The 17,084-nt window shown below is 34.0% G+C and overlaps 1 protein-coding gene across 1 annotated transcript; it reads left to right on the top strand.

The window, feature by feature from the left end:
- The first annotated feature begins 922 nt into the window (after positions 1 to 922).
- Positions 923 to 16,124, top strand: LOC130970580 (myosin-17-like). The gene is made up of 39 exons (XM_057896706.1): positions 923 to 1,129; positions 2,193 to 2,321; positions 2,693 to 2,836; positions 2,925 to 3,070; positions 3,141 to 3,297; positions 3,466 to 3,524; positions 3,986 to 4,145; positions 4,257 to 4,406; positions 4,491 to 4,627; positions 4,727 to 4,873; positions 5,965 to 6,066; positions 6,139 to 6,196; positions 6,280 to 6,381; positions 6,644 to 6,681; positions 6,871 to 6,997; positions 7,106 to 7,276; positions 8,428 to 8,559; positions 8,675 to 8,784; positions 8,904 to 8,964; positions 9,476 to 9,653; positions 9,973 to 10,178; positions 10,327 to 10,446; positions 10,548 to 10,646; positions 10,730 to 10,951; positions 11,436 to 11,575; positions 12,203 to 12,320; positions 12,389 to 12,439; positions 12,552 to 12,629; positions 12,846 to 13,016; positions 13,123 to 13,278; positions 13,381 to 13,584; positions 14,297 to 14,434; positions 14,517 to 14,587; positions 14,692 to 14,791; positions 14,868 to 14,924; positions 15,027 to 15,083; positions 15,174 to 15,254; positions 15,407 to 15,489; positions 15,585 to 16,124. The coding sequence occupies exons 1-39, from the start codon at positions 1,127 to 1,129 to the stop codon at positions 15,706 to 15,708; spliced, it is 4,587 nt and encodes a 1,528-aa protein (XP_057752689.1). The 5' UTR covers positions 923 to 1,126; the 3' UTR covers positions 15,709 to 16,124.
- The last annotated feature ends 960 nt before the right edge of the window (positions 16,125 to 17,084 follow it).

Here is a 17,084-nt window from a genome sequence, read left to right on the forward strand (position 1 = left end):
AAAGCTTAACTATAAATACAACTTAACTACTACTGCATAACAACCTCATAACTAAGTGTGCCATATTAACATTAGTAAACTAACTAATTCTACTAATATAGCTTATTCATCATCCTAACTAATTTCACCCTCTCAAATAACACTATATATTTTCCATATTATAAATTATACTAAAACATCATAAAATAAACGAAAATTACCGATAATATTTCAATATAAAAAAAATAGCCTCAATTTTGACCTCCTTTCATAATTCATGTGATATAAACTCTGCACAATTTGAAATTACGTTTACAATTTCACGGTGAGCTGCTAGTTTGCTACGTGTCTTTGTAAACCTTGTGTTATTGAGTTATGACATGATTTTGTCGTACTTTTTGACTTTTTCGTTCTCTAAGACCAAGACTCAGACTTTTTTCTTGTCAGATTTACAAAATTGTGACTTCAAATACTTATATTATAAAATACATTTCTTTCCTCTTCCTATAAATGAATACATCACTAATTCACTATTCCTTAATAAATAAATATTTAAATTAATCAACATTTCAAATGTAAATATATCAACCACTGTAAAACAAGACAACCACAATTTCGCTTTTTATTATTTCGTGTATTTTCATTTTGCATGTCCTTAAATGCCCAGCCCATGCCATCTCACAATCACAACAAATTGATGTAATTTTTTTGTTTTCAAAATAAAATAATTAAATAAATAATGATTTAAAATAAAAGAAAATTATAAAGATAGCAAAGGAGAAAGACGAAGCGGCAGCAACAAAACAGAGGCTGCAGAAGCTTGAAGTCTTAAAACTTTTGCGAGTGTGTTCCAGTGACCAAATTATGACCGAATTAAAAAACTGACATAAAAACTAGACTCTCTCTGATACCCTTTCTCTTTCTATAACCTTGGGTATATCCCTCTGATTAATTATTAATTATATTATTATTTACTCGTTATTGTTATCGTATAGTTTCACCGCTTCAAAATTTTCACCTTCTTCTCCTTCTCTCTCAATTCGATTCCCTTCACTTCTCCGATCTGACTCGCCGAGTTCCGTTTCTCAGCTGGATTCGGTTCGGCCTCGGATGAGTTGACTCGGAAGATCGCTCCGCGTTTATCGCCATGGTAACTCGTCTTTTTTCTTCTGATCACGTGCCGAATATTTTGATTGGTTGTTGAATTTGCTTTGACTATTGGAGCTGCGTCGTTGAAAATCTTGGACCCGCAGATTATATTTAATTTTGAACTGTTCTTTTTATTATTATTATTATTATTATTTTATTTTTATATGTGTGTGCTTGGGATATGTGTGTGATTCTGTTTCATAACTAGCTGCTTCGACATTCGCGTGTTTCCGGCGAATTTTTGAACTTTTTTTTTTAATTGAAGAAATGAAGGAAAATTGTGATACTGGATAATTGGATATATTTGCATTGCTAAGTGATCGATGATCGTGTGCGATGTTAGATTGTAGTGACTGGTGAATACATATAGATATGAGAGATGTTACTTTTTGTATATAGTTGAGTATTGTTAGAAAGATTAGTAATTGGAAATAGAATTGAGAGTTCGAAACCTGAGCTTAGACTTTTCCACCTAATCCTACTAATCCAAATGAAGTCGTTGGAGTTGGAGGGAAACTAAAACTTAAAGTAAACAAGTTATATTCACAATTTCACCAACAAGAAGTAACCATTTGAAATGAACTAGTGTTTCATGTGTGATATGGATATAATTTGATGATCAAGATGCAGTTTCAATTTTCCTGAAAGTTACACGTATAAAGCCATAAAGGTGGGCAATAAATTTTATATCTTATATTCCAGTCAGACTAAATTTTAAAAGCTAGTTCGTGTTAGAATGAAATCCTAATCACTTATGAAATATAAAGGTTATCTAGGACTCAAAGGGCAATATTGGATTTTATCATCCTTGCCCCCCAGTGCTCAGGATTAGACAACTACTTAATCCATACAAATTTATGTAGGTCTTCTAGGAATATTAAGCTTAACAGGAAATAATATTATATTATTATATAATGTTTTAAATTTTTCAATATCTAATTTATAGCTTGTATCTAATTCTTTTGAAATTAGTATGTTTCTACTGGTTGATGCTGTCGAACGGCAGCACTGGTTCTCTTGATTTATATGTCCGCTTGCAATGTCTAATGTGTTTGCTGTTGCAGTCTGCATCAGTGAACATCATTGTAGGGTCTCATGTCTGGGTTGAAGATCCCACAGAAGCATGGATTGATGGAGAAGTTTCTAAGATCAGTGGCGAAGAAGTGCATGTTCGCTTGACAAATGGGAAAACGGTTAGTCAAATCACCTATACTCGGTGTGTGAAAATTGTCTAGCAGATTTTTTACTTTATAATTTTATATACTGTTTTTATGTTATTGTATCTTTATATTCAGTACTAATCTGGCTGGGTTAGATAGATCACTTTCAGGATTTGTGTTTTACACAAGGGCTTTCTTGAATTGCTTAAATGTCTCATTTGCTATATCATCTAATCAATTGTGCCTTGGCTATTTACTTTATTTCTTTATTTCTTTAGTTACAGAAATCCTAACTTATCCGTATATAATTAATATGACTATGTTTTTGTTGTTTAACCCTGTAAATAGAGAAATCAGCATACGGCTTACAATGACAATTTAAAATACCGAAAATCTGGTTTCAGGCTGTCAAAACTATCTCCAAGGTTTTTCCCAAGGATAATGAAGCTCCTCCTGGAGGTGTAGATGACATGACAAAACTCTCATACTTGCATGAGCCAGGAGTTCTACATAACTTGGCAACCAGATACGAACTCAATGAAATCTATGTAAGATACACATATTTCCATTATTCTGTTTAGTGCTGAAATAGTTTGTATAACCAACCAACCTGCTTCTCCTCTAACATTGTTGTAGACTTATACTGGCAATATCTTGATTGCGGTGAACCCATTTCAAAGGTTACCGCATCTATATGATACACATATGATGGAACAATATAAAGGTGCTACATTTGGAGAGTTGAGTCCCCATGTTTTTGCAGTTGCAGAAGTTGCATACAGGTAACTAAAGATGCTTGTGTCATTGGCTTTCTATTACATGGTTTACTTATTTCATATTTAAATTTGTTAGGGAGATGATCAATGAAGGAAAAAGTAACTCAATCCTGGTTAGTGGTGAGAGTGGCGCTGGTAAGACAGAGACAACAAAGATGCTTATGCGATATCTTGCTTACCTTGGGGGCCGTTCTGGAGTAGAAGGGCGTACAGTTGAACAACAAGTTCTAGAAGTATGATGAAGCCTCAATTTTCTCTGATACTCCATCTTTTGCATGTCTTTCAGGATGTTCAACCTGAATTAATATTTCCTTCTTGCAAACTTTATTAGTTATATAGGGATTCTTGCAAGCACGGAAGCTGTTTCATTACCTTTGTTTCTGTATTTTGTTTACTGGCAGTCTAATCCAGTTCTTGAAGCATTTGGCAATGCAAAAACAGTTAGGAACAATAATTCAAGGTGAGACTATTTAACACTGCGTGGTATTTTCAAATAAAACTATGTAAAAAAAAAAAGAATTTATGGGAGGTGATTCTGATTGTTTTACTTTAACAAGTGAAGAGACATTGTATATTTTTCATAATTTTTTACTCTGTTCAAACCATGGTCACTAATGGTAGGCGAATAAGATGGTTCGGATAAGTTCATCAGTAGTTTATATTAGAATTTAGGGTTCTGCTTGTTAGTATTATGTTGCACAATACTATACAATTGCATAGGGCAGGCAGCCTCATGCTTTAGCTCCCACAATGTGCTGTGTGCAGGGAAGGTTTTGACCTATTATGTGGGTGAAATAGGCATCCTTACCTTGCACTGTTTGGAAACCATGTGAAATATAATAATATAAGTAAAAGTGGATTATATATTTTTTCTTGTTCATAAATCATATTCTATATAACATCCCTGATATTGACATGCAGTCGTTTTGGTAAATTTGTTGAGATCCAATTTGACAACAAGGGAAGGATATCCGGTGCAGCTATAAGAACTTACTTGCTCGAAAGGTCCCGTGTTTGTCAAATCTCAGATCCTGAGAGAAACTACCATTGCTTTTATCTTCTTTGTGCAGCTCCAACTGAGGTTAAAATCCTTTTGCTCGATGTTGAAACATGCTCCCTTTTGCGTTTTCCCCAGTGATTGGATCATATCTTTTTAGGAGTCCTATTTAGTGATTTAACTCTTTTTTTGTAGGTAAAAGAGAAGTATAAGTTGGGAAATCCTAGTTCATTCCATTACTTAAATCAATCCAAATGCTATGAACTGGATGGAGTTGATGATACCAATGAGTATATTGCAACTCGTAGGGCAATGGATGTTGTTGGAATAAGTGAGGAAGAGCAAGTTAGTCCTCTTGAACCAATTTTGTTAATGCAATGAAAAATTTCCATTGGAGGTTGATTTATTGATGTTAGCTATATGTTTCAGGAGGCAATTTTTAGGGTTGTTGCAGCAATACTGCACCTTGGAAATGTTGAATTTTCAAAAGGAGAGGAGATTGATTCTTCTGTCATCAAAGATGAGAAGTCTAGGTTCCATCTTAGTACAACTGCCGAACTTCTCCAGTACGCCTCCAATATACTAATTTTGTGAATTTTATATTCATTTATGTACTGTGGCTCATTGATATATTCTGGACAGTTTAACATATATAATTATTGTAGGTGTGATGCTAAGAGCTTGGAGGATGCACTGATCAAGCGTGTCATGATAACACCTGAGGAAGTCATTACGAGAACCCTGGATCCTGTTGCAGCTGTTGGTAGCAGGGATGCATTAGCTAAAACCATTTATTCCCGTTTGTTTGATTGGTAATGAAACTGTGAAGACTGTTTCTATTTGTCTGTGTGCAATGTAGTCTCATATAGATCCAGTCTCTGTGTGCAAGAAATAGGGAATTTTTTTTAATTATTTAATGTGAGAGAACTACTACAATTAGCTATAACTCAAGTCATTACATTTTCTAGTCTTTAAACAGTTCTTTTCTTGCATAAGGACTAAATTTTCCTGAATGTGTTTGAATAGAGTATTTAAAATTTTGAAGAATTTAAAATATTATGTAGTTAAATTGTCATAATTCAATTACATGCAATTTTAAAATGGTGACTTCTAGTATGCATATGTTTATGATGGCTATAGTGACTATGCAAGTATTTAAAAAAATTAAAGTCACATTTTTTTTTCCATTTTGGTAACACTTTTTTTAGAAACACTTTTTAAAAAGCGTTGCTAAATAATAAAAAATGTAACTTTAATTTTGGCAACACTTTTTGAAACATTATAGCCATTATAGCATAGACATACTAGAATCACCCTTTTAAAATATCTTGTTTGTATGTGCAACAAGAAAATGTGAAATGGGATATACATGTGGCAAGTTTCAGAACAATTATCTCCTTCTTACAACCAATCAAATTTTAAAGGAAGAGAAGATAAACAAAATAAAAAATTTTGAGAATTCCCTCTCTTATGAGGGTGCCTTATGTTCTTTGTTTTGAACTAAACAAAATACCTCATAAAAATGCTTGGGATTTGTAAAATTCTTTTTATCAACATCTAAACAAATGATATCCTGTTAAAGGATTTAAAATACTCTTAATAAATACATTCCCTCCTTTAAATGCTTTATCCGAATGCACTCTCATTTTAAATTTGTTTATCTATTATGAATATGGCTGATTAGATACAAGTGTAACGTAAAAGAATGAAATAATTTATCTAATTGTTGGAATAAACTCGCAATAGCTCATTGAACTTTTTTGTTATTGGTTGTTCATGAGGAACATAAGGTTATGTGAATGGATCAATGCTATCTTTGTATTTTATTAAACAAAAAAATCAATGGCTTCTCTAAATTTCACTTCTTCTAGATTCTTATTTGACTTCTCACTGTTGTTTTTAGGCTTGTGGAGAAGATTAATAATTCAATTGGGCAAGATCCAATTTCAAAGTCTATCATTGGAGTTCTTGATATCTATGGGTTTGAAAGTTTTAAGTTCAATAGGTAAGCTAGCTTTCATCTGGGCCTATATTGTTTGTATATGGTCTTGCATCTGATAAGTTTGTTCCCTTGAAGTTTTGAGCAGTTCTGTATCAATTTTACTAATGAAAAGCTCCAACAACATTTTAATCAGGTTTGGCATTCTCAAACCTATTATGTTATGCAATGCAATTCATTCCTTCTCTCGATATATCTCCCCCTGACTTAATGTTGCAGCATGTCTTTAAAATGGAACAAGAAGAATACAGCAAGGAAGAGATTGACTGGAGCTACATAGAGTTTGTTGACAACCAAGATGTTTTGGATCTAATTGAGAAGGTATTTTACATTTTACCACTGCTTACTGCACTGTTATTTTCTTTTATACTGTTTGAAGTATGTAGTTTGTTTATTACCAGTTAACATATGAGTAATAATGTATTTTTTTGAAAAAAAATATATTGTAAATTCATGGCATATCAAATATTACATAAGTGTTTCTGTAATTTTTCCTCAATGGCATACTTCACGTAAATACCATCTATGTTACTCCCTCACAGGAAGTTCATGCAATGATGCTTGCATTTTTTAATCTTTGCAGAAACCTGGAGGAATAATTGCACTCCTCGATGAGGCCTGGTATGTGGCTGATAGTAATATCTTTGGTTTTCTAAATATACTTTCTGTACTCGCTTCATTTAGTATCTTAGTTTTATACTTCAGTGCTATTCCCAATTTGTTTTCACTAAGATATGTAGGGAACATGCATCAGGTATTGCCTGGACATTGTAGTTTTGTTGGACTCATATCAGTTTGGCTTTGACACAGTATGTTCCCTAAGTCCACACATGAAACATTTGCTCAGAAGTTGTACCAGACATTCAACAAAAACAAGCGTTTTATCAAACCAAAACTTTCAAGGACTAGTTTTACCATATCTCATTATGCAGGAGAGGTATGTAAGCTTGTCCTTTTTCTTGATAAACTTTGTGACATGTATTTGTAACTTTTGGTTCAACATCTTTTCTCCTTCAAATTTTTTACTTCTATTTTTATTTTCCAGGTGACATATCTGGCTGATATGTTTCTTGACAAAAACAAGGATTATGTGGTTGCAGAACATCAGGATCTGCTGACAGCCTCAAGATGCTCATTTGTGGCAGGTCTATTCCCCCCTTCTTCACAGGAGTCTTCAAAATCATCCAAGTTCTCCTCAATTGGGTCTCGCTTTAAGGTATTGTTTTACTTGTTACTTCCTTTTTTTGAGATCTTTCTTGAAGCAAGTAAAGTTTAACTTATTTCAGCATTTGCCACTTACTTTTGGAGAAACTCTATTCCCACATTTGGTAATTGTTGTAGAAGGACACAGATAGAGAAATAAGCAAAATGTCTTGTCATGAGACAATGTTTGCCAATTTTTCATTCACCCAAAGACTAGGAATAGAGAGACAAGGACGGAGACTCGATTTTTTTCTTGTCTCTGTTTCTCGTCTTCGTAATTTCTATCCAGAGACACTTATCAAATATGAACTATGATTCCCTTGCATTAGGATGAAAGAATAAATAGATAGGGATCTTATGTTCAGTGTCACGGCCATGTTAATCTAGAATAGATTAAAACTTACGTAGTTAGTAGAAAAACATAGAAAGAAGGATTAGAAGATATCTTCTTAAAATGAGCACAAATATTGTTGACACTAGAACATCTCAATGAAGGGGATTTTAATCTCTTTGACTAGATGCACTAAGTTATTTATGTGAAACACCAGGAGTGATGCCATAGTAAAAAACTATATCCTAAAGTATGTACGTTGGCTTGATTTTAAGCAAATGCTTGAAACTTGAGCAAATATTGCATTTTACTATCAATCTTTTGCTTTTATGTTGGCAAAATGTATTAATTTAATTTTCACATGACCTCCATAGATGCAGTTGGCCCTTCCTTATTATAACAATGATCATGAAATAAACATGTCATTGCAGTCCTAACAGTTTAATCTTTTAAGTCAACTCAGTTTCTATAACTGCAATTCTGACAGAGAACTGAGAGATCATATTCCAATATTAACTACCAGTCCAAGATATTCATGATTGTAACTTAGATGGTGGATTTTATTTCTGTTGGTTGTCTGAAGTTTCATTAGCACGTACTGAGATCAAACTTTGATTCTACATGCCGTCAACTCTGTATTTTAATTTTTATTTTTAAAGTTCTGGTTTCCCTCATTAAAGAAAGTAACCATGATGATGTAGGGTAGGTGTGCATTCCAATGTTAACCTCATCTGAGTCATGATAATAAAATCCTTGACATCCCTGTTGTAAGTATCTGGAAAATTTTGCTCTTATGTTCTGTGACAAGTGACACATGTTCCTGGAAAGTGCAGCTACAACTTCAGTCATTGATGGAAACCCTAAGTTCAACCGAACCTCACTATATCAGATGTGTGAAGCCAAACAATGTCCTCAAGCCTGCTATTTTTGAAAATCTCAACATTATTCAACAATTACGCTGTGGTGTGAGTATATGGTGTATATTTGTCAATATTAGCTTTCCTTTTAATTAACATGCAAGGAGAAACTTCAATGGCAGCCATTTACAGTTGGTGATTGTTTATTTGTTATTTGCTTTAGGGTGTCCTCGAGGCTATTAGAATCAGCTGTGCAGGATATCCTACTAGACGGACCTTTTATGAGTTTCTTAATCGATTTGGTGTTCTTGCCCCTGAAGTTCTAGATGGAAAGTAAATTACACCTCCTAGTTTCTCTCTTTTTTTTTATTATCTCCAAATTGGCAAATGATTTCTACATTGTATTTCAAGAAACTTGTCTTATTTTTCTATTTCTAATTTTTCTTTTTCAGCTTTGATGACAAGGTTGCATGTCAAAAGATCCTTGATAAAATGGGTATGAAAGGTTATCAGGTGATTAACTACTACTTGAAAAATGAGTTTCTTAGCCAAGCTATACTATGCTACATAAATGATAATATTCACATATATGTCGATCATTGAATTGATCTATAACCAATACATGGTAGTTTGGGTTCCCAGGAAAACTTTTCTGGATAACATCTGGAGTGCCCAAATGTTTTGATATTCTTATGGAACCCGTTGGAATAACTTTCCACTATATCATGTTGTATACTTGTCCAGGGTTGATGGTTGGATAGAGATGTATAAAGTTAATTGCATGATAGAACAGTTCTTATGTCATCTACTAAATTGAAAGTTTTGGTTCGGATATTTCTCCATAATTTCTCACTTTATTAATATCTTATGGGCACTTGAATTTCTAATTAAAATTTTTTTTTGTTATCCTTATTTCTTGAAGATTAATTTTTGTATCTGGTAAGTTAGTGAACACAAGGAAGTTTATATAGGCAAATGGATTTGTAAACTCCAAAATCACACAAGAGTTACTGTGGTCTGACAGATAGGCAAGACCAAGGTTTTCCTGAGAGCTGGTCAAATGGCTGAGTTGGATGCAAGAAGAGCAGAAGTTCTTGGAAATGCAGCCAGAATCATTCAGAGACAAATAAGAACTCATGTTGCACGGAAGGAATTCTTTGAATTGCGTCAAGCTGCAGTTTGTTTGCAATCTAATTTGCGAGGTATCATTGAGTTGTCATGCATGTACAATATTAATGTTGTGAATTATGTAAATGTGCTTAGTGTCATTAGGTTCTTTAATCCTTTATTCTTAAAATTGATTCTCCTTTCTTACTCGGTGAACCTACATTTCATATTTCATCTTTCATCAAATCATCATGAATATTCTCTTTGTGGCTTTCAAGAAGGTTATCCTGCATTTGAATATTTGGGTTTTCCACCTAAAGCATATTCCTTTCAACATATGGGTTTATCTATATGAATATTATGAATATACTTCTATTTCAATATATTCTCATGGTTATTTTCAATAACAAATAGGTATATTGTCTCGGAAGCTATATGAGCAGTTGCGTCGCAACGCAGCAGCTTTGAAAATAGAGAAGAACTTTAAAGGATTCCTTGCCAGGAAATCTTACATAACAGCCCGATCATCCGCAATCACATTGCAGACAGGTTTAAGGGCTATGAAGGCTCGCAAAGAGTTTAGATTTCGGAAGCAAACTAAGGCTGCTATTCTGATCCAGGTGTTCTTGCTGACCTTTGGCATTGTTTATAGACTAAAATTATCATGCAACTTTTTTATTTGTCCTTGCCTTAGTGGTCTCTTGCGATATCTCTTCAGTCTCATTTCATTTTTTTCCTTTTTATTCTGGTGATGAAAAATCTCTTCAGGCTCATTTAAGAGGGCATATTGCACATTCTTACTATAAAGGACTGCAAAAGGCAGCAATTGTTACCCAATGTGGTTGGAGAAGAAGGGTTGCTAGGAGGGAACTTAGAAAGCTTAAAATGGTTTGAATTGTGCTCTTGTTTTTTATGGTGGTTGATTAGTCCTATACATTGTTTTACAAGATGTTACTGTGGTGAATAACAATTTACATAACTTCATTTAGGCTGCAAGAGAAACAGGGGCCCTTCAAGATGCAAAGAACAAACTAGAAAAGCGTGTTGAAGAACTCACATGGCGTTTACAAATTGAGAAGCGATTAAGGGTAACCACATTATATGATATAATATGAAATTGTGATTTTTGTCACCCATAAGAACGTGTCAATCTTGTTTTATTTGATAACAGACTGATTTGGAGGAGGAAAAAGCACAAGACATTGCCAAGTTAAAAGATGCTGTGCGTTCAATGCAAATACAAGTAGAAGAAGCAAATGCCATGGTCCTCAAAGAGCGTGAGGCAGCTCGGAAAGCCATTGAAGAAGCGCCTCCAGTTATTAAGGAGACTCCTGTTATAATTCAAGATACTCTGAAGATGAATTCCTTGATAGCTGAAGTCAGTAAGTTGAAGGTAACCGATCTTTGATTATGCAATTAACACGTATATACTTATCATTTTACTTGTCATGAGTGTCCAGAATGTTCCTCATGAGTTTCTTTTTTTAAAGGAAAATGGATGCTTTCTTTAAGAAAGCCAGCAATCTATCAATTGTTAATTGCTTTTCCTCCATGCTGCTAACTTTTTTTTCTGATTGATCGTCTTGTTTTTCCTGAATTCCTTGATCTCATTCACCTCCCACCAAATTTATTGATTATAGTCAGATGGTTCATCCTGCCATGGGTGAATTCAACTAAAATTGGAATCATCTAGCTTCTATTGTTACACTTAGTTTCTATTTGCTTGGATGCGATGGATTTAAACTCTTGAGCTAGAGAAAAGGGACAGAAGCTGTTATCACTGATTTATATTAGGAACCTTAAAATTTATTATATTGGCCAGAAATGACTGGGAATGTATTCAGTGTCCTGATCTAATCTCTTTATATTTCATACAGGAATCACTGCTATTGGAGAGGAAGGATAAAGAAGAGGCAAGAAAGGCTCAGTCTGAAGCTGAAGCTAGAAACATCGAGCTGGTTAAGAAAGTTGATGATTACCAGGGCAAGGTGGTTCAACTCCAAGAAATGATTCAAAGGTTAGTAAAATTCTTTAGGTGTAAAGTTCTATATAGTTACTATTGCTTCTTTACTAATTACTTGCAGCTTACACTTCTTCCTGAGAAGAAAAGCCCATTTGGTTGTGCAAAGTTCCCATTCTATACTTCCCATAAATTGCATTGAAAATTCGGAGATGGATTGCCATTGTCTACCTGGGTCAAGATAAACATCTTGGCGCCTGGTTTCTTATGTCATCACATTTCTTCCATGATAATATCATTCATTGGCCTCTGGAGTTAAGAAAGTAAAAGAGAAAGGGGAAGTCATCTTTCCATTTACTTTTGGCCTTTTAGGGGTGTATACATTTTTGGTGCCATGAAGGTTCATCATTATTCCCTGTCCAATTTCATAGTTATCAGTTCTCAATTCTAGAAATCCCAATGGGCAAACTGCATCTCATTTTTCCAAAGAGTGACTGTTCTAAAAATTATTACTAGCATGTTTAGGATTTTGTTTGTTGTAGATCTTTGCTTTTATCTACTTCTTTCTTGGTATGCCTCTGGATGCATTATGCCCTTCTAGCTCTTTCCATTCACAATAATCCTCCAAGGAGTAGTCTTGTACATGCATTTAAGTTTTCTTCAAAAACACACTCTATGATATAGGTTGGAGGACAAAATCTCCAATGCAGAGTCAGAAAATCAAGTGCTTCGTCAGCAAGCTCTAGCTGCATCTCCAACTGGAAAAGCTCTATCTGCAAGACCAAAGACAACAATTATTCAAGTAAGACTCAAAATGATGTCATTTTGCTTGCGATATGAAGATTTAATATTTTTGTGCACAATATGCAGAGGACACCAGAAAATGGGAAAGCCATAAATGGTGGTGGAAAAATTGGATCGGTGAGATGAACTGTTTGCTTTGATGGATATATCTTTGTCTTCTTCTTTTTTTCTCCTTTTTTTCCTTCTCTCTTTCTTTGGTAACTTGTAACATGTTTTCCATGTGTTTCAGGATTTGACTCTTGTATCAAATATACGTGAACCTGAATCTGAGGGAAAACCACAAAAACATCTAAATGAGAAACAGCAAGTGAGTGGCTAGCTAGATACAACTAAAAATATGTACATGTGATATCTATATAAGATTATCTTTGCAAATTTCAGTCCATTTCTCCATTGTGTCTCCATACTTCTTAAAATTTGACTTTCTTTTTCATGTGATATCTATATAAGATTATCTTTGCAAATTTCAGTCCATTTCTCCCTTGTGTCTCCATACTTCTTAAAATTTGACTTTATTTTTCAGGAAAACCAGGAGCTGTTGATCAAATGTATTTCACAAGATTTGGGATTTTCTAGGGGCAAACCTGTTGCTGCTTGTCTTATATATAAATGTCTTCTTCACTGGAGATCATTTGAAGCTGAACGAACAAGTGTCTTTGACCGTATCATTCAATCAATTGCTTCAGTTGTTGAGGTAGCTTGCTCATTTCTTGAATGATATAGTACCTTTGCAAGTACTTCTATCTATTTCTGGAAACACTTGAAATATTTAACTAACAGTAGCTTCTGCATTATTGAAGGCTCGGGATGATAATAACATAATAGCATATTGGTTGTCTAATACATCTACTTTGTTGTCACTACTTCAACGCACTCTCAAAGCAAGTGGAGCAGCTAGCTTAACACCCCAACGGCGGAGAACGGCATCGTCTTCTATGTTCGGAAGAATGTCTCAAGTATGAAGTAACGGCATATCCTTTGTGGAACTACTTTTGCCTGAATATTTAATTTGGTCATCTTTTCTCTTTTTGTTATTCTTTTCTCCTCCACAATTACAGGGGCTAAGAGCATCTCCCCAAAGTGCCGTGTCAGTTCAAAATAATAGAGGGATTGGCAGATTGGATGATTTGCGGCAAGTGGAAGCAAAATATCCAGCACTTCTGTTTAAGCAACAGCTTACTGCTTTCCTGGAAAAAGTATATGGAATGATAAGAGACAATCTGAAAAAAGAGATATCGCCGTTACTTGGATTGTGCATCCAGGTAGATTGTTAGTAATAATTTATATGAAACATGAAAACAACTACCAGTCAGTTATTGTTACATTTATAATCAAACTTGATTAATGATATAATCAAAACTAGATTCACACCTATAATCAGCAATATGATCATACTTGTTTAACATATATATAATCAAACTTCATAAACAATATAACCAAGCTAAATTCATATTTATAATCAAAATACCAATAAATATTCTAAAATAGTAGTGGCTGATTGTTTATCATGGAAATGGTTGATTATTCCACTTTGAAAATGTTTATTTACTCAGATGCTAAAACTTTGATACTTTTGTTGTGAAAGTTTGATTTTTTTTTTAATTATTTATTATTCTACTAGAAAAATATGGGTGAAACGTGAATATATACAAATATGGGTGATACTTCTTCTTCATCATCTTCATCTTCATCTTCTCTGGTTACTATTTGTAGCAATATGAAATCAAATGAAGTGGACAATTGAATATCATGTTATTTGACTTTTAGTGGTAATCCAAACATGAGAAAAGAAAATTCAATCCTAGACTGACTTCTTTGCATATCTTGAAAACGAAAATTTATTTTATAATGCTTAAAGTATTAGTTACATGTATGCAATGCAAGTAGTGAAAGATGTGGCTAATATTTCCAATTATTTGAGTAACTTATCCAGGTTATTTATCTATCTTTTTATCATGATGAAAACAACTGTAGGCTCCAAGGACCTCACGGCAAAGTTTAGTGAAAGGACGTGCACGTGCTAATGCAGTTGCTCAACAAGCTTTAATTGCTCACTGGCAAAGTATTGTGAACGGCTTAAACAATGCTCTAAAGATAATGAAAGAAAATTATGTGGGTTCTAAAGCTTGGTGATTAAATTACACAGTTTCATTGCCCGAGTAAAATCCTAATTAATCAAGTTTTGGCTTTATAGGTGCCCCCTTTCTTGGTCCGTAAGGTGTTCACTCAGATATTCTCTTTCATTAATGTTCAATTATTCAACAGGTAAGCTCCCTCCGCTGTATATGTATGTGTATCTTCATATTACATGTCAAATTGCTGCAACAAGAATGCTAACATTTTGATGTATTTAATTTGATCACTGCCAGTCTTTTGTTGCGTCATGAGTGTTGTTCATTCAGCAATGGAGAGTATGTAAAGGCAGGATTGGGTGAATTAGAGAGATGGTGTATTGAGGCCACTGATGAGGTGTGCACCAATCAACCATTTGAGACCATTCCTTCTATTCCATATTTATATCATAACCTGAATTTGTCATGCACAGTATGTTGGCTCAGCCTGGGAGGAACTGAAACATATTGGGCAGGCTGTCGGATTCCTAGTAAGTCAGTTTTACGGAATCTTGAATTCAGATTCAAACAAACAAATAAACAAACAAACAAAAATCAATATTGCTCATCTTCCATTCAATTCTTAATCTCAGGTGTTGCATCAGAAACCCAAAAAGACATTTAATGAAGTAACAAAGGAGCTCTGCCCAGTGAGTGTCCCCTTTCCAATTTATAGCTACCTGTAAATTGATATACCGCAATTCGATTCTCTTCCTACTTATGATATTTTGGTCTTGCAGGTTCTCAGTATACAACAGTTATACAGAATCAGTACTATGTACTGGGACGACAAATACGGCACACATAGTGTGTCTTCAGAAGTAAGTTAAGATTGAGTTTAGTAAGACTGGCATGTTTATAACATTTTAATTTCTAGCTGAATGCACAACTTTTCCCCAATTCATAAGTAGAAACTAGAAACACAACTGAATGCGATAAATATCAACGCGGAGCAGCTCACCTTGTTATGCAGGTTATTACGAACATGAGAGCCATCATGTCTGAGGACACCAACAATGCTGTCAGCAGTTCTTTCCTATTAGATGATGATTCCAGGTATGACATAGAACATAACAATTTACCATTTCGTTGCCTATCTTGTTATTATTGGTAATAACTTTTATCTCAAACCATTGAATACGTGGATGCAGCATTCCATTTTCAGTGGATGACATTTCCAAATCAATGCAGCAAATAGAAGTAGCAGATGTGGAGCCACCTCCAATGATCCGTGATAACTCAGGATTTGGGTTCTTACTGGCACGCTCCAAGTGAAATACAAAAAGCCAGTTATTCTTATTGCCTCTGGTGCTCTAGCTAGTGGCTGTTGTCCTACAATGCACTATACAAAATTTGCAAGTGCTAATACTTTTGTGCATACATATATATAGTATTGTTGTGTGTAAAATTATATTTATTTCACCAACCCTGGCTTCTATTATTGGTTTGTTGCCGGGGTTGATTCTTTTTTTTTTTTTAAAAAAAACCTGCATGTTTCATCAACAGCAGGTTTATTTTTTATTTTATTATTTTATTTTTGAGAAGGCCATGTCACAATTGAGGTGACATGGCTACATAAGTAGAGGCTGGTCTGGGATACCTGCCTAATTTCTAATTCTTGATGGTATTTCAAGTTATAAGTGAGTGTAACTAGTTACTCTAATAATTTTGGAGGGCATTTTTGTTTATCATTACTTTTCTGCACAGGTGCAATTTTTTTTATTAACTATTTTTATGGCCGAGTTAAATCATAGTTGACTCTGGAACTGTACAGATGATATATCTTGTTGAAGGATTTTGGAGAAGCAACATTCAGGGGACTACGGACTACCACTCTTTCCAGTTTCAAATTTTGCTATTTTCACATGTGACTTATAGTTTGTCTGTATTTATGTCTTGGTGAGTTTTTTTCTTCATGCTTTACCTAATTATCTCATTTGTCAGTTTCCCTTTGCAATTTTACTTCCGGTACATACCAATGAATACCTGTAAGTATCCCAAAATTACACTTCATTCTATTATGGGATTTTTTTATTATTATTTTTTGTGAAATTACATTAATCTCAAAAGATTAAATGATATTTATATGTGAGAATAATGTCATTAGTGGCTAGTTAGAATGGTAGTTCTCTGGGTCGAATAGATGAAAGTAATTAGTTTTTCAGTTAGTGCTAAGCTGAAAAGTTTGTTGCGTTGCAATTTTGGGAGGGCATTTCAGTTAGAAGCTAGACATTAGTTTATAGATATTTAAACATTAATGAGAATAGAGTTTTTCCATAGGCAGTATATAAAATAGAGGTGACTTGTAAGCTTTCTTAGGCTTAGAAGTAGCTCGAAGAAAGAGGGGAATGGTGTTAAAGTATTGCCTCTATCTACTTAAGGAGTATGGATTACTTGAAGTAAAATCAGTACCAACTCCAATGGATTACACAACTCAGCATTAAAAGAATTCAGGACTTCTTTATCATCAACATTTGAAGATAGAAGGTTGGAAGACTCTTGTTATTTGACCAATACTAGACGTAAGATTGGATATACAGTTAGAAGATTAAGTCAATTCCTTGACTATTCCATAACAAAAATGCTATTTGTAGACCAAAATAAGCCACTAAAATCAGTCATAATGTATTTGTGTATAAATACATGTGGTT

Source organism: Arachis stenosperma, chromosome 3 (genome assembly GCF_014773155.1).
Source record: "Arachis stenosperma cultivar V10309 chromosome 3, arast.V10309.gnm1.PFL2, whole genome shotgun sequence".
Classification (NCBI taxonomy): domain Eukaryota; kingdom Viridiplantae; phylum Streptophyta; class Magnoliopsida; order Fabales; family Fabaceae; genus Arachis; species Arachis stenosperma.

What these genes read in the sequence shown, in the direction of transcription:
- LOC130970580 (XM_057896706.1), top strand. An exon ending in GAATAAGTGAGGAAGAGCAA is followed by an intron (nt 4,407 to 4,490) that starts GTTAGTCCTCTT and finishes TATATGTTTCAG; the next exon opens with GAGGCAATTTTTAGGGTTGT. An exon ending in TGTTCGGAAGAATGTCTCAA is followed by an intron (nt 13,279 to 13,380) that starts GTATGAAGTAAC and finishes CCACAATTACAG; the next exon opens with GGGCTAAGAGCATCTCCCCA.